The sequence below is a fragment of the Aythya marila genome (assembly GCF_965140915.1).
Source record: "Aythya marila genome assembly, chromosome: 4".
Lineage (NCBI taxonomy): Eukaryota > Metazoa > Chordata > Aves > Anseriformes > Anatidae > Aythya > Aythya marila.
In genome coordinates this window covers 31,880,072-31,904,125 of record NC_139045.1, presented here as the reverse complement: position 1 = coordinate 31,904,125, position 24,054 = coordinate 31,880,072, and the positions used below count along the sequence as shown (strand labels likewise).

Sequence of the window (24,054 nt, the reverse complement as noted above, 5' to 3'; positions counted from 1 at the left end):
AGTTCTGGCGAAGACTCCTGAGGAAAGAAAATGACATCAAACCAGCGGGGCTGGCTGCAGGTGCTCTGCCTGGTGCGTGCGAATAGAGCCGGTCTCGAGCCTGTGGCATGAAAAACCCCTGGTACTTCACAAACCTGGCTCCTTACGGTGTTTTTCGAAGATTCCTAAATTCCCCCCTCAGTTTCAAGTGGAAGTGAAACCCAGCCTGCTGCCTAAGCTGGGGGGTTGCAGCTTTGCACAGCGGCACCTTTTCATCGCAGCAGTTGCTCAGTCACGTAACTGCAGGTTGCAGCTTTGCAGTTTCTCCTCTGTTACCCCATGAAGAAATGAACACGTTTGGCTCCTTAACAGAAGCACGTCTGGGACCCATCCTGGCTTGCGGGGCCAGCTTGGGCAAATCCTTCGCACACTTACATGGAAGCCTGGCAGTGCTGTTCTGCAGTGTCATGTCTGGGATAGCAGCAGCACCTCAGGATTTCAAACAAGTGCTTCAGAATAGTTTTTCTATATCAAAGTAGTCTTTTTAACAGTAGTCTTTCCAATTTGAATGCATTTTGAAATTATTCTTAGTTTTGTGCTGTGTATTTCCATGTGACCAGCGTATCTTCCTCCCTCAAATGCACCTACATGGCACTGCTGGCACCCTGGACAGCCAAGCTTTTCCCTGACATCCTGCAGCATTGACTGCTTCCAGTTGCTTTATGCCTCTATCAGGGTATAACACTTTGAGCTAACGCTTCCCATGCCCCTTGTTTTTCCCCAGCTGGTTTGTTTTATTAATTTTTGGTTGCAGTGAAAAATAGTCCAGCTGGGCTGACATTAAGTAGAAATGCATTTCGCCCATATTAAAACCATCTGAAGCTGAAAATTAAACCACATGGCAACTCCGCTGTGGTTCGCGCTGGCTCCTTTTCTGCTCCATCGAGCGTTTCGCCTGCAGCTGAGCCCCGAGGAAGGACAGTGATCCTGGGGAAGCGAAGGCAGCCTGCTGGCGGCGATGGTCCTCCTTGTGAGGGCACGCTGCTTTCAGTGGCAGGACTCGGTGTGTAGCAGAGAGGCACTTACTTATTTCCAAACCCACGTGCATGGACTTGGTGCCACCGCAGGTTGAGGACTGGCTACTGTTTGTTTTTGGAGGAATGTTTTCCTCTCGGCTCAAGCTATGGTCAGCATGGTTAGACCGAGGGCAAGCCCTCTTCGCGAGGGGTGTGCATGGCACCCACACAAACCCAGTGTCACGGGGCTGAGGAGGATTCAAAGTCGGACAAATCCTCAGGTTTCAGCAGCTCCCGGGCACGGCTGCTGCATCTCGGGCAGTTTCTATCATGCAAGCTCCAGGGGTTGTCGTCTGTTATCCTTTACAACATAGAAATGTACATAGCAATGGCTTGGAAATTGTTACAGACCCAGAGAATAAATATGTATGTCTGCTGATCTTGAGGGCAGGAACAGTTCAGGATTAAAGACACTTTGCACAGACCCGTAGCTGCATAAACGCAGCGTGCAGTCCACATTTTCTGTTCGCTGCTCTCTCCTTCCTCGGTACCGCAGGGCTCCGAGCCCCGCGTGCAATGCTTGCTACATGATGCCATCTCTTCAAAACGTGTCCCGAGCTCGTGGGCTTCGGCAGCCCAGCGTCATTGTCTCTGAAGCTTTCAAAGCTTCGCTTTAGTTTTAAATGCCTCTTTAAGCACAGACAATGCTCTGACAGGCTTTCTGAAACTAAATGAAGCTTATAAAGCTTTGAACGCTATTGTAACGCGGCGGGTCCCGCAGGAGGCTGCAAATCCTGCTGTGTGCAAGGATCCACCACGCTTTCAAGTGGATGCAGTGTATGTGCTAAAAAATGTAGGCAGAGCAGGGCAAGGAGAGGACAGAGTGTGTCAGCATATTTTTTGAATTACCTAGCATGTGGTGGATACTGCAACAGTAACATTGCCTTTTAAAATAAATAAATAGAAAGTTAGCTGTCCTTGCTGCCTTTTTTTTTTTTTTTTTTTTTTTGGGTACTCAGGGAAGTTTGGGAGTTGCTTACTTGAGATGTTGGAGGAAGTGCCTCTTTTTGAATGGTTTGCCTAGCCATAAAAATTAAAGGTTTTTGTTTGTTTGTTTTTTTCTCAATCACTGATGGGCTCTACTATGGGAATAACTCAGTGTTGTCCTGTACTGATCGAGTCCTTTGTGCGATTGTACAGGTGTGTTTTGCTGGGCAGCCTCCCATGAAAAATGCACAAGGGGGGGAAATGGCAAAGTAGGGCAGGTGAGTATGTGGGTCCCCTAGCTGTATTTAATGAGGCTGGGGAGGCAGGGGGAGCCGGTGGTGACTCTGTTCAGAAACAGGAGCGCGATGTTGGTCAACTGTGGCACGAAGTGGGCTGCCAGGAGCCGCAAGCTGACGATGGCCGTGCTGCCAGCCCAGCCAGCACCCAGGGGCGTGCGCGGCGCCTCGCCAACAAGCCCCAGCAGTGGCTGCGGGTCATTGTCTGTGAGGCTGGGACTGGGACAGAGCCTGCTGGTGCCCTTGGGGCCGTGATGGAGCCTGCTGGCTGCCCCAAACGGCGGGGGACCAAGATGGCGGCGGCGCCTCTCGCCATGCTGGGGAGGGGGCGCGGCCTCTGCGGCGCTGGGCGAGCCCTGCCCGGCGCGGCACCGCCCCCCGCCCCCCGCCCCCGCCCAGCCGCAGCACGGCGCGGCGCGGCTCGGCATGGCGGGGCTGCGCTACCCGCAGCACGGCGGGCACTGCCGCGCGGCCGCGGCCATGAACCTCCTGCTGGGCGTCTTCCACGTCCTGCTGCCCTGCTTCCGACCCGGCGAGGCGCAGGGGCAAGGTGAGCGCCGGGGGGGCGCCCCCGCTGCTGCTGCTGCTGCAGCTGCTGCTGGTGTTATTGCTGCTGCTGCTGCAGGGGGGAGAGCGGGGCCGCCGCCCCCGTCCCCGGGGCGCTGCCGCGGTGGCAGCCCGGGGACACAAAGGCGGGCGGCGGCGGCTGGCCCCGTGCCCCCCGGCGGTGGGTACATGTGCGGTTTCTCTCTCTGCCCGCAGCCATCGAGCCCATCCCCGGCGTGGTGGAGCTGTGGCAGGCCGAGGAGGGCGAGCTCCTGCTGCCCGCGCAGGTGAGGAGGGTCGGGGGGCGCTTATGGGGTCGGGAGGGCGCTTATAGGGCCGGGGGGGGGGGGGGGGGGTATGGGGTCGGGGTGTGGGCTGGGGGACTGGCCGGGGCTGTGCTGTCAGGCGGCGCCCATGTTCCCGGGGGCTGCTTCCCCTGCACGCCTTCCGCCCCTGCCCCCGGGGGGGGGGGGGGGCAGCTTCATAAGCTTCATTTTCTCCACTTTCCCTTTTTTTTGTGTTGTTCTTTTTCCCTTTATTTTTTAAAGGCCGAGCGTGCCTGCCTGCCTGCGCCTTTGCGTGGCAAGCGCCAGATGCGCACGCAGTAACCCTGCATATATTTATATTTCGCAGCAGCGCTCAGGTGAAGCCATTTTTATTCCTTTTTTTCCCCCCCCCCTCCAATGACACCTCATTTAGGATGTCACTCCCCCCGTCGTGGCACATTTTGTTTTTTTTTTTTTTGCTCAGCTCCTTTTGTGGAGCGGTGGCGAAAGCTGCAGCGATCTGCATGGGGCGAGGAGCTGGAAGGGTGCAAATGCGCGGCGCAGCCTGTGCGGGAGGAGCAGAGCTGGCAGCGGTGGCCTGGAGTTTATGGCATTTCAGGCAGGCATTTAACTCGCGGTGACGGACTCAGCCATATGTCGAGCCGTGCCTTCCTAGACTGCGAGGCACCAGGCGTATAACTGGGGAGAATCAGGCCCTTAGGGACGCCGTCTTGTGCGAGAGCACTTCCTTTCTCCCGAGCCATTACACCCTTCTGCATTTGGTGCCCGACTGCCGATACCCACCAACGGGGGGGAAAAACAGCACAAGTGTTATTTCTCACCGCAGCTAGCTTCCTGGGGCCCAGCTTCCTCCATTCCAGCATTATGGAAGCATTTTCTCTTGTATGTTTCATATTCCCACTCCTCCCCCCCCCTTTTTTTTATTTTATCTCTTACGCTGTTCTGAATTTGCCTGCTGCTATTTGGAAGTGTAGATGCGGTAACAGCTGGGGGAAGGTGCAGAGTCTCCGTGGCCAGAGGTGCTCAGGGAAGTCTGCCTCCTGCTTGTTCGCCTTTACCTTGAAGACGTTAAGATGCGTTAGATGTAGGACCACGTAATGCAGTTGTTTATAGTTGCTCCTCATAGCAGAGAGGTGATTACGTAATGTTTACTTCCCGAGGAGATTGGGTCCTCTTGGAAAACACTTTGTTCTCGAGCATCCTCAAAAAACGAGCTCCGGCGTGGCTGCAGCTAAAACCAGTCGTGAATGGCCCTGGAACTTGTCGCCTTTAGTGCATGGGCTTGCTGAACCCTTGCAGCAGTAAAAAGGATGAGGCTGTTCTTTCATTTCTGTAGATGCAGCATTGGGCATGCAGGAAAGCAAACAGACCTAATTCCAGTTGCAACAGAGTGAGAAGAAATCACCTATAGGCTCGCTGAAATAAGACAATGTTAAGAGACAGATGAACCAGTGTCTGTGAGCACTGGTGGTGCAAAGACTGCTTTACGTAGCTTTCTCTTTGGAGCGTGGAGGTGCAAGCAGCATCTGCCTAGTAGGACACTGCTCAAGCAGAAACAGGAGGTTCCGCAGTCAGGTTTTAAAACCAAAGCGTGGTTCCAGGCCCAGCCCTGGTGCTCAAATTTCTATTCCCCTGTGGGCTTTGGCTTTACTTAGCTCTTTTCAGGCTTGTGGCTGGATGACCCATTTGAAGCTGCCTTTCCCAGTCAGCAGGAAGAGGAAAGGAGACCTCTCTGTGTGCCTGTGGATGTGTTGATGGGCCATCTCCTTAGTGATGGACTCCTCTAGTGAGGAGCAATGCCACTGGCCTGCTATTGCTGTTTGTAGCTTTTCTCTGAGCTCCTGAGGGACCAAGCGTTGCCCTGTTTCGATCACCTTTGGTACGTACTTATTTCACTATGTCTGAGCTAGTGAAAACAATTCAGTGTTGTTGCCCTTCTGGGTCAGCGAGGAGCTTGGCAGGGGTGTTAGCATTAGCTCTCGAGATTCAGAAAACCTCTTCACCTGTTAATGTTTGATTTCCCTTCCTTTGTTGGAGGGATGGTTAAACTCACAAGAGATTTACTGCTTGTTGGTGGCCACGCTCCACAAAAAGAAGAGGATCTGACTTGCTGCTGCAAGGAGGTTGCCCATGTTCTCTTCCTTGCGAGAGCAGCCATTGCCATGTGGACACCCAGGCAGTTACTGCCAGTGTCACTGGACCAGAGCAGTGGTGATGTGATGGTAAGGATCCAGTAGGATGAATAACTTCCTGGCTCTTGAGTGGGTGAGAAGTGTTTTTTGATGGTGAATACTCAGGAGTAGCCTCATCCATGTATTGAAAGATGGGTGCAGGGGAAGGCGTTGGGCATGGGAAGCATCCTGGTTCCTCGATCGGCTTCTTTCTCTTCTCTTGAGGAGAGAGGGAAGGAAGGACAGACGGACAGGAAGGCGTGCAGCACAAGAGCAAGGACTTCCCATGCAGAAAGGAAGAATCCCAGGAAGGAGCCATGCGTGCCACTCTCCCAGTGTGCCTCCACCCTGCCTGCATGTCGCGAGCTCTGGACAGGGTAGAGATGAGCTTGTCCTGTCTGTCCAGTCCTTTTGCCTGGCTTTGGCAGGCTACCAGCACTGTCTGAACGATGCTTTTCCCTTTCTGTAGTGGCTTTGCACTATTATCTTATTTTCCATGCATCATCAACTGTCTGTGACATAGCAGTTTTGAGCATTTCTTGCTGCATGCAGCATTTGAGAATGGGAATGAGATCGGCCAGTCGCCCAGTCAGCTGCCAAGTTGCCTATGCCTGCTTTTGTTTTCAAGATCACAAGCGGAATAAAGAAATCATGTTACAAGGAAGGGGGAGGTGTTTCCATCTTTGTAGTCGTTCCACAGGCCTCTCGTAGCATCACTCCGTCTGCGTGCGCTCTGCGAATGCGCCCGCTGGAGCGGAGCCGCCGGCGGCCTACACGCCTCCACCCTCGTCACTCTACCTTCTGTTTCCTCTTGCTTCCCTCTCATTGTTTGCAGGCCCCCTCCCAACTTCCCTCCTGTGTGTCGCTTCACGCCTTTTTTTTTTTTTTTTTTCCTTCCCCTCTCCTTGGGAGCGTTTCTCCTGCTTTTGGCTCCCTCTGAAAACGCCCTGACTGCAGGGGGTGGTGGCTCACCTGCAGCTGCTGGCCCATGGCCGAGCCTGAAGGGTGGCTGGGCATGCGTCGGCCCCTGAACTCAGGGAGGATAGTGTGCTTCCATATGTCTTCCCCCAATGTTAGTATTTCTTCCTGGGTCCCCTTTTTGCTTGGAAATGGGCTCAGTTTTCCAGCCTGAAGTAGTGTCGGTATTCCCTTTGGGCTGAGTTCCTCTTTCTTTGCAAAGGTAGTGTGGCCAAAGGGGCTCCTGTGTTCTCCTCTTCCTCCTTTTCCTCGACCTCCTTTTTATAGCATCATGACACAAAACGTCTCCAGGGTGACTGGATTTTTGTTTTGCTTCCTGGGACTTGTCACAGATGCTGAAGAATATGAAGTCTTGCCTGCCTTGATGGTTGGGAGATGAATGGAAAGCCAGTGGGTTTTTGACATGGAAGATATCAATTGGGAGAGCCTTGATTAAAGCAGTTGTGTTTTTTATTCAAACTCGTTGCTATTTTATGGGCTTGGTTGTATGTAACTTGTTAATACTTCTGTAACTAAAATGCTCAGAAGAGATCTTTGGGTAGGACTTGACACTCAAGCCCTTCACCATTAAAGGCTGAAAGAGCTCCAAATATGAAGTCAAACAGTGCAAAACTGCAGTGTAGTTAGTCACATGTGGTTTTTGCTTTTTGTTTTCCTCTAAAGAGGAGAGAGAAGAACTCCAGGAGAAGCATGGTAAGGGGATCTGGTCTTCTGTATCCACAGCCACAAAAAAATGAAAGGAGAGACACAAATGCCATCTGCTATTTACGATGGACACCACTTAAAAGAGGTTCTGGGGAGCTGATGTAGTGTGATTATCTCCATCAGAGGCTGCTGTGGTAATTATCCTGAGAATCTGAGGGCAGGGCCAAGCCAATTAGGTATATATGGAGGAGGACATTCAGTGCTTTCCTTTTAGCCCCTTCAATTTAAAGTGAAATAATGAAGGCTAAATTTGAGGTCTTATGATTGAAAATGACAGCAAGGCATCAAAGGTAATACATAGCAGCCTTTTTTTTCCTGGTGTCTGTGTCTATCTGATGTAATGGGTGTTCTCCCATCCATGCATGTGGTGTGTAGGACATGAGCAAGATGTTTCATTAGAGGAACGCCTTGAGTACATTTGAATTTCTTTGCAGGCATGTAGGAAGTTAGAGTGACTGCTGATTTTAAGATTATCATGATAATGTTTCAGGTACTGAATTTTGGAGAGAAAGGAAGATGCCACTATTTGCTGTATTATAGTCAGTGATAGGCACGGGGCAGATACCGAGCTGTGTGGGCTTTCACCATAAAGATTCTGCCTAGGTCTGAAGGATACATACTTTTTTCTTTTCCTTTTGGCCCATGTAGTAGAGCCTTGTCTTCAGTTCCTGTTCTTCAGTGCTGCTCAGGGGCTAATCAGGTTAATTAGTCTGCCAGTTGCGAAAGCTGATGACGACCTTGATCTTGCATATGTATCTGAGATATGTGGCACTGCAGTGTGTCATTAAGAGAGGCATATCCTATCAGCCATGCACAAATTGAATATACAGAGTCACCTACTTCAAAGCAGGGCTTGTCTGAAGGCACACAAATTGTGTGAAAGCCTGAGACAGACTTAGGGTGGGATTATGTTCTTCTTTGGGCTGTTAAAAGGCTCTTCCAGCCTCCCAGTTGAGCTTCTGGATGGTGCTGATATGACTTGAGACTGGCTGGCCATGCAGATTATGCAGAAACTGTCAGACCAGGCTCTCATGCCTTGTGTGACATGAGGGAGGCTCTTTTGGGGCACAAGATAAGCACCTGCCTGTATTCAGGATGAGGTTTGGTGAAAGGGGATTTTTTTTTTTTTTCTTTCCTGTCATGGATAGGCTGCTGTGGCCTGCGTTTTGGCCTCAGGAGCTGTTTCCTTCAGCCCCTTGTACTCGTATGGGAAAATTGTAGCTGGATAAAGCTTCCTGGCTTTGCTTTCTTTTTGTTTTTTAAATCCTCAGTCTGTGTGTAGCATAACATATATGTGACATATACAGAGAGGGAAGAAGGTAGGAGAAGGCTGGAAATGGAGCTCTGCATGCATGCTCCCAAGTCAAGCGTGGTTTTATTTATATATATATTTTTTTTTGCACAGTTGAGTTTTCATGCTGTGGCTGTGCCGTAGATTGGGAACGTTTTTCTTCGTCGTTGCTTAACAAAACGTGAAGAAGAGAAGTAGTCAATACTAAGATAATGAGTGTTGAGAGTGAGCACTGTGTAATGACAGTCCCAGGTTTCTAATGCCTGGCAGATGTTAAACCATTTAAAGGAAGAGTTAAGCCATTTAAAATGAGGATAGGTTGCCAGCCTGTGTGGCAGAAGAGCTGTTCTTGGGAGAGGTGGATGAGGTGTTATGGTACCAAGGTCCTGGAAATGTGACAAAATGTTGGAGAAACTGGAAAATGGGTGATGCTTTTGTGTTGTGCTTTTCAGGTAGGGTCTAGCAAACCTTTGCCTGCTTGGGCTTTGCAGGAGGTTGCCAGGCCTCCTTGAACGCTGGCCGCAGGACCTCCAGGTGTGTCTGTGCTGCAGAACCATGCAATGGACCTGGACAACAAAGTGATTTATTTTTTCTCTCCCCATTGTGTAATGAAAACAGAAGCTGGTGAAAGCTAGTGTCTTGTGGCCTGTGAGTGATGCACTTCAATGGAAAGTGTGTGGGAGGAGTGGTGGAAGGTGCTCTCTTAATTTTAAAGTTGTTTTTTCATGTTTTTTTCCTACCTTTTCATTGCTACAGTCTTTATCTGGTGTCTTGTGGAACTGTCACCTGCTTCTGCAGCGGCTGGGGAAGCTTACCAGCTGTGCTTGGCAGGAGAGCCCTGACCTCGTCTCGAAAATGTTAATCTCCCTGAAGTTGTGCCTCATTTCATCAGAGCAGATTGGGCTGTTGTAACACGCTCCGCTTTGAATTATACCTACAGCTCTCCTGGAAATTTCAGCCAGTCCAGAACACAGCTACCTGCTTGTTTTAAATGGATTTCCTGCAGGGAGCTCATTGAACCAACGCTTGAGTTCATTTCTGTAGGCAGTTCAAAGTGTTTAGTGGTCAGCTGCAAGCTGCCATGGTTTGTTTCCTGCACGTCTTGAAAATTACCTTTGTCCAGCAGTTGAGCTGAGCTGCTGTGCTTACAGCACAGCTTAAGCTCTGCATGGTTTTTGGACGTTTTGCTGATGGTTGTTAAGATCTGGGCTTGGGATCTTGCTGCCTTAGTTGGAACTTGCTGCCTTGCCTTCGCTTTCGGCGTTACTGTGTGACCTGAATTTCAAGGTTTTACACATCATCCTTGCTTGGATACTGGTGAATGACATTTACTTACACAGGGCACGTAATTTGAAGGTGGAAATAATCAGCCTTCCTGTAGCTTGAGGGCAATTGATGTTTTCAGATTGAAATTGTATGTATGAACAGAATCCTAGATGCCTTTGTATAAATGGAAAATAAGTCTGTTAAACCAACATTTGAAAAAATAATGGAATAGCCACGATAAAACACCATTTATGTGGCAAAATGAGCTGTAACCGCAATTGGGGTGGCCAACATCCACCTTACTGGGACCATGAAGGAATCATTGGAGGAATTTTAGATTTTTGATTTTTTTTTTCCAGACAAGTTATAATGGAGTCCAGCTTCAGAGGGGTTAGAAATGGTGCGTATGTCCGGTGCATGCTGTTGCAATTCTGAGATGCTTACGTGGTATTTTCTGTCTTTGTTAGGCTGATTCTGAGGAGGATGTGGAAGAACATCCACAAGAGCAAAGGTAAGCAGAACTTAAATGGAAACAAGTGTTGAAGATTTTTTTCTTTTTTTTACTTTAGGAAATACTGAAGTGTAATTAGGCGGATTACTAAAAATTATGTTTTTCTGCTGTGTATTAAATACATTTTCAGTACATGTGACTTACTAGTTTCTCAACAAATGTTAATATTAATTTGTTAGCAGAGCCAGAAAACAGCGTACAACGTATGCAAGACCTAAATGCCCTCTTGCATCTGTTTCTCTTTATTCCGTCTCTAAGCTGCGTTTACTTTTCATTGCTCTTACGCAGAAAAAATACTGTGTTCACCAGTTCTGCTTTATAGTATATTTTGTAAGTCATTTCTTTAAACAAGAGGATGATTTTCAGTTCCAAAACTTGCAAACGTAAGTAGTCTTGGAGTGTTAATGTGTACTGTGGGGATAAGGAAGATTTAAAGCCAAAGACCTATTAATGTGTTGCTGTGGAACAATAAATAGCCTGCTTTATTTCTTATTTTTTTTTAAATCAGATAAGTAATAAAGCTGTTAAACGTAGCGTTCAACTCTGCTCTTTCCTTTAATACCAGGCCTCCTCTGTTTTGGAGGGTTGGGTAAATAGTGTCGCAGATTTTATATTTTGAACACACATTTTGTTTCCTCTAAGTGTCCAGATTAAAATGCTTGGACATCTACCAGTGAAACACTTCCTTCCTTTGGTATGTGTTAATGTGGGTACAGCTTTCCATGCCATGCCAGTCACAAAGATCACAAGACTTAAAATAAACACGTGTAACACCACCGTGTTCTGACGGCTGTAGTTAGCCTGAAATGCTTTTCTCATTTATCTCCTGTCTTTGCCCTTAGCTAGGGTTTGAGAGTGAGTAGATCTGATAAAAACGCAAGCAGTGCTGGGAATTGGCAGCAGGGCTAAGCATGGGAGTAAAAAGAGGATGGTTTTCATCTGCTGGTCCTGCGCTGCAGTACTTCTTCACAGAGCTTTTTTTCTCCCTCTCACTGCCCCATCAGGAACACCATCTCCTGGACCCAGCATCAGCTTAGGGCTCTCTCTACATGAAAATGAGAAAGGTGGTATAGAAGTAGGATGGCAGCGTTATTGCTGCCTCTAACAGGTGTCACTGACAGTTTGTGCTTACCTACATCCTCTGATTCATATCTGCACAGAGAACAAAAATAACAAATCTTTTTTTTTTTTTTTTTTTTTTTTTCTTTGGGGAAAGGATTGGGAGGGGGTAAACTGTTGAAAGCTGGCATTTTACCTGCACAAATACAGAACCTTCTGTCTTTCAGCTGGGGATTACTACGGTTTTGGTGCAAAATTTTCACTGCATGCCTAAGCATGCTCTCTTTCTTGAGACATAGTCAGAAGACAACAGCCTCAAATGCTGTGCTTAATGTGGTTACTGAGACTTTTGTTAGTAGCAAGAGATGCGTTTTAGGGGAAAGTAACCCCTACACCTGCCTCTCTCAGGAGGTGGATGGAGTGATTGGCTAATACGGCAATAATAAAAACACAGTTGAGAGATAAATAGTTCTTGATCCTCAGATAGGAAAAAGTGGTTTGTTTTTTTTTGTCATTCAGGTGCTTAAAGATTTTCTAGTAATTACTCATTTCCATTAGTGACCTTGTTTTCTGAAAGTAAGGCTTCCAAGGCTCACTGTTACATGGATGGAAACATCCTTCTATTGTCATACACTCAGATGCTTCAGGAAACTCGCCTAAACACATGCTGATTTCTGTATGTCTTTTAAATGGCTGGAGTATGTAAACACTGATCTATGTGTATCAAAGGAATGTTAGAGTGTAGCCCGTATGTAGCAAAGATCTGTTAGAAGGGTAAGAGCTTCTTTCCAGATGAGTTTTCAGTCCCTTGTTTTATGTTACTTTGTGCTGAAATGATGGGCATTTCCTTTTCCTAAAGCAGCAGAACCTGAGAGGTTGCATTATCTCCATCTCCTTGTCTGCCAGCATGCTCTAGGGAAATCAGCCGAAGATACTGAGGCTTGATGTGGAGCCCCTGGAGCACCAGAAGCAAAGCACCTTAGAGCAGTGGTGTGAACAAACGTTAATGGAGACAGAGAAATCAAAATTTTCCCCAGAGCCTAAGAAAGCAGAGAGAGTTCAGCATCTTGGGGCATAAAGGAGAAAGTCTCTTCCCAAAACATTGTTTTATTCAATTTTTAATTCTAAGTTAATGGGCTCTCTTGGGAGCTTGTTAACCTACTTTAAAAAAAATAGTAAAGCTTTAACAGCCTGTTAACTGGCTTCCTGAGTATTGCACGTGCATCACAGGATCTTCCGTGTGGCGTGGTGGTCTTCTGCTGTTGTTTCTGTGATGAGTGCTCTGGAGGGATGGTTGTTGTCTCATCATTTCTGTCTTAGTTGAACTTGATTAAATAGAGAAGTTTGTGTGGAAGTGATGAGCCATTTGCCAAAACACCATTTTTTTGTAAAGAGCTGGTTCAGAGGTGAATGGGAAGTGGTTGATACAGAGATCCATAGGTTTCCTGGTGCCTTGAGTGAAAAAGGGTAATTGGCAACTCCTTAATTTCCTGTCTGCAATTCCTGCCTTTCTGATTGCTTGTCTGCTGCCACAGGTTGCTTTCTGTCTCTCTGGATCAGACTCTAAAATAAGAAATGATGGATAGTAGATAGATGCTGGATGTACTGCTTCAGGCCACAGTCTTTAATATTCACTTGCTGCAGCTGGAAGTTAACAAATTTTGAAGATTTAAGTGCTTACTACTTCATTATGCTTTTGCTAAAGCAGCAGAGTAAGTCAAAAGGCACAGTTAAAGGTACAATGCTATTCAGTGATACATACAATGTTTTTGAATTGTCTAACTTTCTGCATCCAAGAAATACATTGGACTGTCAAAAGCAAAGAGGAAATATGTTTTAATACATCTGACATTCTTAATCTGTGGTTTTGAGGACTTCAAGGGTGGGGGGATGGCTTTGAGAATCCAGTTTCCAAGCTGACGTGTTAAATAACAGTTGTACCGGGTTTCACTCAGTAAAACACATGGAGCAAATGCTGTTGTGTACTCCGATTGTGGCATGTGAAGAAAGAGAAAGCAGAGAGAGACAGTAAGAGTATGGTGCGTAATTAGTAAGAGGACATTCTGCAGCCTTTACCTGAAGCATGTTTTGCTTTCAGTAGATAGGTATCAACTAATAGGAGAATTACAAGTGTGATCCAGTAAGTTAAGTCATGCATTGCTGCTTGACTTAGATTTCCAAGAATCTGACCAGGGGACTGCAGCTGCTCACTGGCGATACTGGGCTCAGGTGGGTCCCTGCTGCTGGGATGCTCCAGCCACTGGAGTCACAGCTGGTGCCCAGCACTCTCACCTTTCCTGATTGTGCAGTGGCATTGCTCCTCAACCCACATTTCTTGCTGTCTGTGGAACCAGTGCCTCAGACATGGAGGAAAAATGGGAAGGTAAAGATAGGACCCACTGCCTTTTCCTGGTGTCGATCAGTGAAACGTTTAACATTGCTGAGGAGGAATAAAGTTGGTGATCTGGACAGGTTTGAACTAACATTTGGGAAGTCCAGGGTTTACCATGAGACAGAAATGCAGACGTGGTGAACAAACTGCAAAATTACTCAGGTGGTCAACACTCCTGCAGATACCTAAGAGATGTAGTGATAATTTTTTTCTGCAGCAATTAGCCAAGCTTTACCCTACAAGCTTGTATGTGGCAATTTCTCACTGGCCACAACTTCATCCCTTCTGCAGTCGAGAGGCACAGATGAGTCTGGCACTGACGGCTGTCTGTTAAGTCACTTTGGAGAGCCAAAAACTTGTGTGTGACTCATCCTTCAAAAAAGCCTGTGATCTTAGTGCCATAATATGACAGTCCGGTTCTTGGAAAGTAATGGCATGGGGCTGGTATTAAGTTTGTGAGCCAGATAACTAGCTTTGGTGGTGGCTAACTCGGGAAAACAAAGTTTGAAAAATAGCTTAGGATCAACCCTATTTTTCTGTTCTACTTCTTACTGAAAAGGGGAAAAAAAAAAAAAGCTTTTGAATCAAAACAAATGTCGAGATGTAAACAAAACATTATTTTGTGTGGCACTTGCTTTTTAAACATTTTTTTATTAAAATTAGTATCCATTCAGAAATTGTTTCAGAAGGAAAAACTGAAAAGTCATTTGGGAATGTCATTGTATGATCCTAAACTGTTCAAAAGGCACCATCCTAAAGCAGTGTTTTCAACCTAAGCTTGTACCAAGTACCACTAATCATTTAGATTGCCATTAAATTTACCCCTTCAACTAATTTTTCAAATACTTTGTGTAGGGGAAGACTTCCTGGCATACATGCTTGGTCCTAACTCGTAATACTGAGCATTGCTTTTATTACATTTTAAATTATTTTGAACTTTTTAGAAAGAATCAGGCATCTGTGCATGTGTATATACATACATATCCGTGTCTATTCATGTACATGTCTGTATATATTTATATGTATAAAGATAAGTCTTCTTGGGAAAAGGCTTTTTAGTTGCCATCGCGTAAAATAACACACTTGTACAGTATGCATAGCATGGGTGTTCTCACTGAATTGCACCAAAAATACTTTTGGTATTTGCTAACTTTTGTGTTTAATTGATATGTCACTACTGTTGTATCTTACAACTTCACCAAATCACCAAGAGACCATCATCTTTTAAGTTTTATTGGATAAAACTTAAAACTTATTCTTTTATAAAGAAATGAACGTGGAAGTCAGGGAGTGGAAATGAGATGCATGCACCTACCTCTGAAGTTTGGGTTCCCTGTAGGGACTGAGGAGGATCACTTGAAGCTGGAATAAAAAAGGCTTGTTGGGGAAACTTGTTGGAAGGTTGACAAAGTTAAGGGATCTCTTGTAGATGAAGAAACAAAGGGTTTTGGAAGGAGCTATCAGCATATTCCTACTCTGTTAGACTTCTACCAGGCATGGCCAGGGTGGCATACTGAACTCTTGTTTCTTTAATCTTTTTATCTCTGATTTATGTGTTGTAATTCATTCACTGATGAACTTTGCCTTGATGAACTTTGCATTATGTGCTGTTAGGGACAGCTGCATTCCTTATGTGCATTGCTTCTTCCAAAATGTCTCTCCTTTTGCAATTGTGTTGCTTGTCTGCTGACACAGGGAGTAAAAGACCTGCTTTTTTTCCCCCACTTCATTGCATGCCAGTGCTGTGTGCTAGCAAATGAGTCAGCTACCCATTTATTTATTTACTTCAGAGTCACTTTCAACCATTTCTGAAATGAGAGCAGCAACCGGGCAGCTGCGCTGTTTCAGACCAGGCTGAAGAGCTGATGCCACGGCTGCTTTGGAGCTGGAGCTAGAGGCAGATGAGGCACTCCTGCTGCATCTTGCAAAGATCTGTCAAACTCCTGTCTGCGGCACGGCTCCTATTTGACCCTCACTGGAGTATTTTAAAGGTGATGCATCACCAGGTTCAATTTGTCTTTGACACACTGCGGCAGTACACTGCCATACATCTCAAACGTGCATTGTCTCTTTGAACTTAAACCAAAAACAACTGGTGGGGTATGAATTTGAGCCCACTGTTGTGAGCCCTCGTGGCCCGAAAGATGCCCGTCATCAGGACAGTGAGAGCTTGACCTATACATTAGGTTGTACACTGACCTAGAGGGGACTTCCCTATCTACGGGTGGCAATTTGACTTTGAGAAATGAAGGCAGTCTTGGTTTAGCAATTGAGAATTAACACTTGTGCTTTCATATGGTTTATGCTGCTTTGAGAAGCCATGCAGGCTGTCTCTCTCCCCGTTTCTGCTCTGGCAGTGATGGTCTCCTCCCAGCTGGGGCTGTGAGGTTATTGTTTGCACAGAGATCAGTATTTCTGAAGAAGCTGTATTTGTGCTGCTGGAGGAAACTTTCTCGCCTGTAATGACCCATTTGAAACGGAGAAATGAACCGGGTTTCACATTGTGGTGACCCATCTCTTTCTTTCTTTCTTTCTCTCGTTCTCTTAATTTCTTCCTCATTTTCTCTTCCCACTTTCTGGCTTTTTGTCTCTTCCACAGATCTTTTGCGTATCTTACTATGACAGCGTTTCTTGCTTCTCTTAGTTCCTGTCCAGCCCATGCCTGAAATGGTTGCAGTCTCAAGCCTGCACAGCAAGAGAAAGAGGCTGTCTTGCCCTCTCTGTTTTCCCTGTACTGTCCCCTACCTTGTGCAGCTCTACATGTCGGATCACAAGACACCTCTGGATTCAAAGCAGTTCTTTGCTTTAGCTTTTGCAAGGTTAACATCAGCCTGGGATTGTTCTCTGCTTTCCTTTGCAGCCGTGGCAGAAGGGTGTGTATGGTGTGGGGGCTGCTGGGGGCTGTTCTTCCTGCAGCAGTGTCAGCTGCAAACACGCACAACGCTCCTTGCTTGGGCTCTTCCTCTGGCTGTGCTGGACCTCTGAACCAGAGCTGTGTGTGGAGGCTGTGCTCCCCCAGGGGACAGCATCACCACTGCGCTCCTCCCAAGGAGAGCGGGTTTTTTGGCAAGCCCATTCCTCATCCAGGCTCTGGACCTGACCTCTTGGCTTGCTTCTGCGGTCTCCTCTGTCCTGTCTTCCTCTTTCTTCCTGCTGCCTGGACGGGTGGTTTTAATTTTATTTTATTTTTTATTTTTTTTGCTAAGCTATGCATAGCCTGTATGTTGGGACAAGAGTCTGCCCCCAAATGTGCGATCTTTGTGAGCACTCCATAAGTCAGCCTGGTACCCAGATGTCCTTCTTGTCCAGCTTAACCTGCCTGCTTTTGGAGAAAGGGACGTAAGGGCACCGTGTGTTTAGAGGGGGGGGGGGGAAAATAGCAAAAGCAAACAGCTGCTGTGGCACGTTTGTCATTGTCTCAATCGTAATCTCGGTGTCACCTTCGCCCAAGCATGCTACTTCTGTAATACACCTACTTCAGGGTAGGAACTCTCTTCTTATCCTTTTGCTTTTACATTTTAATACACTAATAATGAACTTCACATGAGTGTTAATCTCAAGATAATCCTTGTGATTTGTGGGCAGTGGGCCACAAAAGATTTAGCTTTATATCTATACATTTATTATTACTAAATAAGGTTTGCTTCCCTAATAGCTGCTGTTCAGTTCTCCTTAAGAGGGCTTAATTCTGAGTAATTTTAATCTTAGCATTATGCAGTTAAAAGATGGACATCTGGAATAATAGCCCATTGTCAGCAATCTGAAAATTGACACCCTATAAGCATGTGGAGTCTTATTTTTCCTGCTGTTACAGATTTGGCAAATCATTCCAGAGTAGAAAAAATAAAGCAGCTTGTTGGCTTTTGGGAGTTTGCAAACAATCTACTCGTGAATCATCAGCGCCAGCACGTGGGCTTGATTTCAGTAAGTTGAATATGGGGTTACCTGGAGTGTCTCCGAAGCAGTGTGGTGAAGTGTTAACGGGCAGTGCTGTTACCTTCCTCCCATCTTCCTAGAGAGTCAGAGGTGATACAGCCCAGCTTGTAACACTGACGTATTTCAATTTGAATAGGAAATGTGCCCTGGGAAAGCGGAGTTCCCACCCTGGCTCTGGGTCCAGGTGGTGACTTGGAAGCAATCGGGTGAAGGAGCCTTTCCGGTCATTGCGGTGTTTGCCACGCTAATGTAGGTAGAAACATGGACAGGAAATCAAAACAAATGTCATCACTACTGCTTTTGGTTCAGTCTTGGTTATAAATTCAGGCCTGAGTTCTGAACTGTTTCGGTTGTGTTGTCTTCATGTTAGTTTTGATCCACTTTCTTTGGCAGCTGTTTAGGGCAGAGACTTCTTCTGTTGTGGTGGCTGTTGAGGGATGGCCAGCTCCCCTTTCCTGATGGGACAAAGCAGTCCTCTCCGTGTCAGGGGCAGGACAAGTCTATCAGATACAGTATTTGCATGTGGCGGTGATATGTGTTGGTGCTTTTGCAGGACTCTGAGTACTCACTGCAAATACTTGCTTTGTGTGCAAGAGCGTGCTTTCATCAGGTAAGCCAAGGAGAAGTGTGGGGGCAGCGTGATTAATTTAGCTGCCTGTCTTGTCCCCTGAGGGGCTCACAATTTAGATATGTCCAGCCTGCTGCCTGAGGTGTGGAAGCTGGAGAGGAAAACCACGCTGTGTCAATGGTCACCACTTCTCTCTCTCTCCTCCAAAGCGATGTATAAATAATGCTGCATTTTTTTCGTCCTGATAAGTTGTAGAAGGTACAATGGAAATGCAATTAGACAAGGCCAACCATTTTTTTGTACACTCTGCAGAGCTTGTTTTCTGTGGAACAAATGGGCTTTATATAAGCTTTAAACACAATAATTTCTCAGTGAGAACCTATTGCCTTGAAGTTTTGTGCTGAGAATTCAAAATAGAGCAGTGCTCTCCAAGAGGATAGCGAGAGCCCTCGTTTTTTTTTTGTTGTTGTTGTTGTTTGCAAACCTCTTGACTTCTGACAGCTCCCTGTCTAGTACAAGGCATCTTCTGCAGTACCCTGTGAACCAGTAGTCAGCAGTTTCCTATCTAACCCGCCCGTATACCTGAAATCCACAGACATCAAAATTAAGAAATTTGAAGTGCAAAATAATGGGTTTTGTTACTGCCTGTAAAAGCTGACTTTTACAGTAAAAAAAAAAAAAAAAAAAAAAAAAAAAAAAAAAACAACCCTGTGAAGACACATGAAGAAGCTGTAAGGGCTTGGACATAGAAAGGAGAAAGTGAAAATAATGCAAACCATTCAGTGCAGTTGAAAGCTCAGGGTGTCTTTCCCCTGGTTCTTGATTTTCTTGTGTTTGGGTTAGAGGTCAAACTTTGCGAGTAAGAAAAAGTTATGTTAAATACTTGTTCACAACAGCATTGCTGCTTCAGGAAACATGAGAAATAAAGAAAACAGCTCTAGTTTGTAAGCCTAGCTTATTTAGAAACTGTTCCTTCAGATGATGGGATGGTGGCTGATGATGACACTTGCAATCATGTAGCTGAGCCTTCTTTGTGCATGATGTCAGTTCATTTGCATTCCTAAAATTTGAAGCTGATCTGGACTTTGGAGAGGCTTGTACGTCGATGGAATGGTAATTTCACCAACTTCACTCTACTTGGGAAGACTTTCAGAAACCAAGTGGTATATGTAAAGAAGGAAAATTGACCTTAAGTTAAAACTGATCTGACATGCATTCTTGGTATTTCTTCTGTGTATGTAAAGCATTATTTATTTCATATATTGCTGTCCATTGGTTTAGTATTTCTCTCTGGCACCTAGTTATTTTCTTTGAGAGACTGAAGGGTAATCCCTTTGTCAGGTATCTCAGCAATGATGAAAGTAAGTTACCTTTAAATTAGAATGGATAGGCAGCCTCAGCTTCACAAAGTGGATAAAACAAAGTAAAAAGTGAGCAGTTTCTATTCTGCTTATCTGAGTCTCTGCTACTATCTGTCTTGTTGGTAGCACATGTATATTTATCTTCTGAGTGGGACTTTCCCAGCTTTTTTTAAGTCATGCGTGAATGCTGATATGTAATCTAGTGGAAAGTTAAGTCTTATTTTACTGCTCTTTATTCCTCTCTGTGTACTCTGAATGCTGTCATGTTTTTACACTGCAGTTTTCCCCCCTCCCCCCCCCCCCCCTCCCCCACCGATTTACTGAGGGTCTTCTCCCTCTTGCAAGACAAGAGGGTTTGAAGTGGAGTTGTTTTTAATAAAGAGCCTTAGATTTCTAGTAGCTTTCGGGACCAGGTTTGAGCCACTTGGAACATCTGCTGTCAACTCCTGCAGGATTTGTTCAGAGCTGACAGTGTTTGGCAAGCAGAGGATCCAAATGTTAGTGCCTGATGTCTTTAAAGTTTGTTGGTGCGTTGAGGTCTCGACCTTCCTTGTGAAGCTGCTTCAATTGTTTCTGCAACTTCTGCTTCTCAGAATTAAGCCATAAATTTGCCACCTGGCATATTACTTCCGCCGGTGCCTCCTGCCCTGGTGAGCACTTCTGAAGAGCTCCTCCACAGGCAATACATGGGTTTGGTGGGGTCGGGCAACTCCTTGCAGTCCTAGAGCTGTAGGTGTTTGCTTCGTACTAGCGAGAATGAAAACAGGTTTGGCAGTCACGTATCAAAGCAAACTTTAGGCCATATGCACACAAGTGTATGGGCTTGAACACCGTCCCTAGGCATTTGGGACGTGGGTCCACGTTTGCCTGAGCAGCGTGGTGCTTTGCCGTGGGGAATACCCCTGGAACAATGAGCAGCTGTGGAGACTTCCTTGACTCCGAGCCAGTGGTCTCAGTGCGATGTGTTTAGCACTGCAGAGAGAGAAAAAACAGATGTGCTCTTGTTTTTGTACTATATGTGAGGAGGATCCTCTGTGTGGTGTCCAAGGTCTTGAGGTTCCACCGTTTTAACTCCATAGCCGTGGTGCTCTTGGACAAAAGGTGCAGTATCCCCAACCAGCTGACAATGTGCTTGTGCATGCTTCTCAAGGCTCGGACCTGCTGTCTGTTCTGTGTCCAGCCCGCTATACTCAGAGCAACGAAGTGCACCACGTCCTCGACAACTTCCTTGTAGAAGCTGCCAATCCCTCATCTGTCTCAGACAGGGCGTCCTACAGACAGGTGGGGTCTGCGTGCACGTCTTGCTCGGTTTGGAGGCCATCCTCGCATACGCTGTGGTGTTATCAGCTGTCGTTGCACAAGGGGGCTGAAGCCTGAGAGAGCTGCAGGATAAAAGGCAAAACTGGTCGGGTTCTGTTAGGCAATTATTTGACGTGATACGACAGTTTTATTCAAGGGTAAATTGCTGTAATTCATTAAAAAATGGTTATGTATGGCAGAAGATAAAAGCAGTAATTCTAAAGTTTAAAGTAATTATACTTGCCTGAGTGTTGCTGCTGAGGCAGTGCTTAAGCTGTGAAGATGTACTTTGGAGGAATTCTGGAGCTGTGGACGTTGTTGTGGATGTTCTGAAGGGCTGGCTTGTCTTTTCTGGGATTAACTCAGAAATTGCCATGTGAAGCTGTTTGCTCCCTGCTTGAGAAGTAGAACAGTCCACAAAGACTATGTATTACAAACATCTGAAATGTAAAAGGTTTGTGTTTTCACCCAGAGTGAAATTAGGGTCCTGCTGAAGCTGTGGCCCAGCGGCAGGGACATTTTTGGTGCAGCCGGGCATCAGCCCTAGCCCCTGGGCCTGAAGCAGCAGTGGCTGGAGCAGGGCCTTAGCAGCTCGCTTCCTGCAGTGCCACAGATCCCCAGTGTTTTGGAGCAGCAGTGCTATCGGTGTTAATAAATACCACTCAGCATCGTGAATGACCCAGGAGGTGCAAACCCTGAGGTGCAGCAGCCCTGTCCCTCTCCAGGGAGTTGCTGGAGGGGAGCCGGTGCCGGAGTCTGTGGGGCTGCAAGGAGGTGACAGCCAAGTAGTGGCTGATGTGGGAAATCTGCTGTGTTACAGGGGCCCCAGGACACCGTGGTATTGCTGCCACTGATTATAGTGTGGTGTCCCATACACTTATAGTGCTGTTGTGGCATTGCCCATCTGCTGCTTGAGAGCAGGTCAGTGTAGAAGGTGTTACAGTAACCAGGTTGCACCCGTCAGGATAAAAAAAAATAAAATCAAAACAATGCAAGAACAGGCAAGGTTCACCCCCCACATGACCTGGAGCTGACACTGAGGAAGAGGCAGGACCTGTCCACACCATGGGTAGGTGATCTCAGCAGTGGTGAAATGCCCGCCTTGGGCACTGACTGGGGACAAAGCTTGAGGTGGTGGAAGGCTGGTCTCCTCTGGCTCCTTCTGTAGTGTGTGTGGGGGAAGAGGTTTAATTCAGCTTCTCTGAGGTGCCTGTGGAGAGGCCTGTTTTTCCCATGCCCGCGGAGGGAGGTGGGAGGGACAGGTTTCCCAATTTCAGAGCCCGAGGCGAGGGAGTGCTCTGCTCCCATCCTGGTGGAGCCTGCCTGCCTGCCACTGTCCCGTGTGGTTTCCCCTTGCAGGACAGGACAAGAAGCCAGGTGAGGTTACAGCAATTTTTCCGAACCCTCAGCATTTCTGACTGGCCCAGCGAGCCTGTCCTGCCCACTTGGCTCCTTCTTTCTGCAGAAGCTCCTTGTCCCACAGCCTCCGGCTGGGGCTCGGAGCAGCAAGCTCGCTGGCTGAGGCAGAACCGTGCAGAAGCAGGAGGCTGCCGTCCACGCATGGCTGCACAGCTCAGGAAGGGCTGGGCCACGAGCAGATCGCACGTGGTACTGGTGAGATGTCCTGCTTCTAGTGCACCTCCGGAAGCTGCTCAGATGTGATGGTGAGCCTGGAGTTCAGCAGTGGGGGAAGCATTGGGGGGTGACTGCTGGAAAGACGGGAGTGAAGAGCGTTGTGACAGAAGAAACGGTGGCGAAGGTTGCGTAGGGGAAAAAGACCCTGCAGAAGCAGAACAGAACAACAACAAATCACAAAAACACCAAGAAAAGAAAAAAGAAAATTATTGAAAAAATGTCTAGTGAATGAAGATACTGGTAGGAAGGGGAAAGATGAAGGTTAGCTTATCTGAAGTGATAGACAAAATGATAAGGCACAACAACAGCAGATAGCAATCTGACGATTAAAGGAAAGGTAGACAACAGCAAAGGGGAAGTGAAATGAAAAAAAAAAAAAGGGAGTGACTGATTCATAACTGTTTGTACCGTGTGTAACCACTGCTGTTCACATACAACGAGTGTGAGTCCATGCAAAGCTGAAAAGAGCCTCCCCTCTCTGGCAGTCAAAAGTGTGCAACTTCCCTGCTGTGTGTGCCCTCCGTGTAGGTTACTACACAAGGTACAAGTTGGACCTCATGAGCAACATCATAAGTCACCTCTTACCTTGTGTCTACAGATGTTTTTTATGTTGAATTGCATTGTCTCACTGACTGAAGCTGTGGCGTGGCATTTTACAATTAAGGTCTCTGCAATAAACATAGCACCAATAAATGGTGCTATGACCTAAACACAGAGATAATGAATGCGTTAACCTTATAAGCATAAATGTGTAATTCCTGTTGTTTTTTTTTTTTTTTCTGGGGTTGGAACAATGAAAAGCATTGCACTGCCCTTAGGAAATGAGTAGTCATGTAATAGTCATGTAGACCACGTTTTGCAGCTCCTTTTCATTTTGTGGCTTTACTGAGCCCTTTCTGGTTTTGTGCCTGCTTGCCTGCTAGTGCTGTGTGCCATGTGCATCGCTGTTTTGTGTCTAAATCTTGATTCCTGGCAACTGGAGGAGGGTGGGGAGTTGAAGGGCCTGTACTTGACCGACTCCTTGACCCGTGCTTTACGTGCTTTGTTGCTATTAACTGCCTTTCTTCAATAGCTATTGTCCCATTTCTGTCTTGGTGTGCTCTCTTTCATTCAAGTCCTTTGCTGCAAGCCTGCTGCCTGCAACCCATGAGATGCCTGCTGCCTGCTTAGGTATTTCTTTGGCCTATTGGTGACCTACTTTCTGGAGCATTTAAACTCTTCTTTTGAAAAGGAGGCATTTCTGCCCTTTGTCAGTGGTCCCAGTGTTGCTGGGATAACGTGCCTGATCCTGCAGATGCTTGTAGCCACTTTAAAACAAACACCACCACCCCCCACTGCCATCCCCATGCTTTCAGTCTTGCACAGATTTTTTTTTTCCTCCCCCTTCTTGTACACGGTGAATGCTTTCTGGTCACTGAAGCGGCAGGCTGCGTTTTGGTGGGTGAGTTGTGAACAAAACCAAACTTTTTTAGCATACAGTATCACTGCTGAGTGACAGGAAGAAGCCTGTTAGAGGTTGAGAAGAGAACGAAAGCAAATGCATTCAAAGTGGTCATAATAATGGGTCAAATGCTACGGGTCCCTTGGACTTCCAGGCCCCCTGCATCGAGCCCTGCTGCCTGCAGTGGGCATGTGCTCAGGTGTGGGTTCCCAGCTGGGCCAGGGATGTTCACATCCCTGCAACCTTGTAGAGAAAGGAGCAGTGAGAGGAGCACAGCCGAGCATGTTAAATACATCTTCACGCCGCAGGGAAGGCCATGGTCTGTCAGAT

At 46.7% G+C, this 24,054-nt stretch overlaps 1 protein-coding gene across 5 annotated transcripts in view; it reads left to right on the top strand.

Annotated features, from left to right (window-relative positions):
* The first annotated feature begins 2,667 nt into the window (after positions 1-2,667).
* Positions 2,668-24,054, top strand: part of TMEM131L (transmembrane 131 like) — a 77,577-nt gene continuing 56,190 nt past the window's right edge. For all 5 annotated transcript variants that reach the window (XR_014317388.1, XM_082759142.1, XM_082759143.1 and 2 more), the window contains exons 1-3: positions 2,668-2,828; positions 3,041-3,111; positions 9,990-10,033. Coding sequence is in view for 4 of the 5 variants with exons in the window: in XM_082759142.1 (XP_082615268.1) it covers positions 2,705-2,828; positions 3,041-3,111; positions 9,990-10,033 (239 nt within the window). In the remaining variant the exon portion in view is untranslated. The remainder of the gene's footprint in view (positions 2,829-3,040; positions 3,112-9,989; positions 10,034-24,054) is intronic.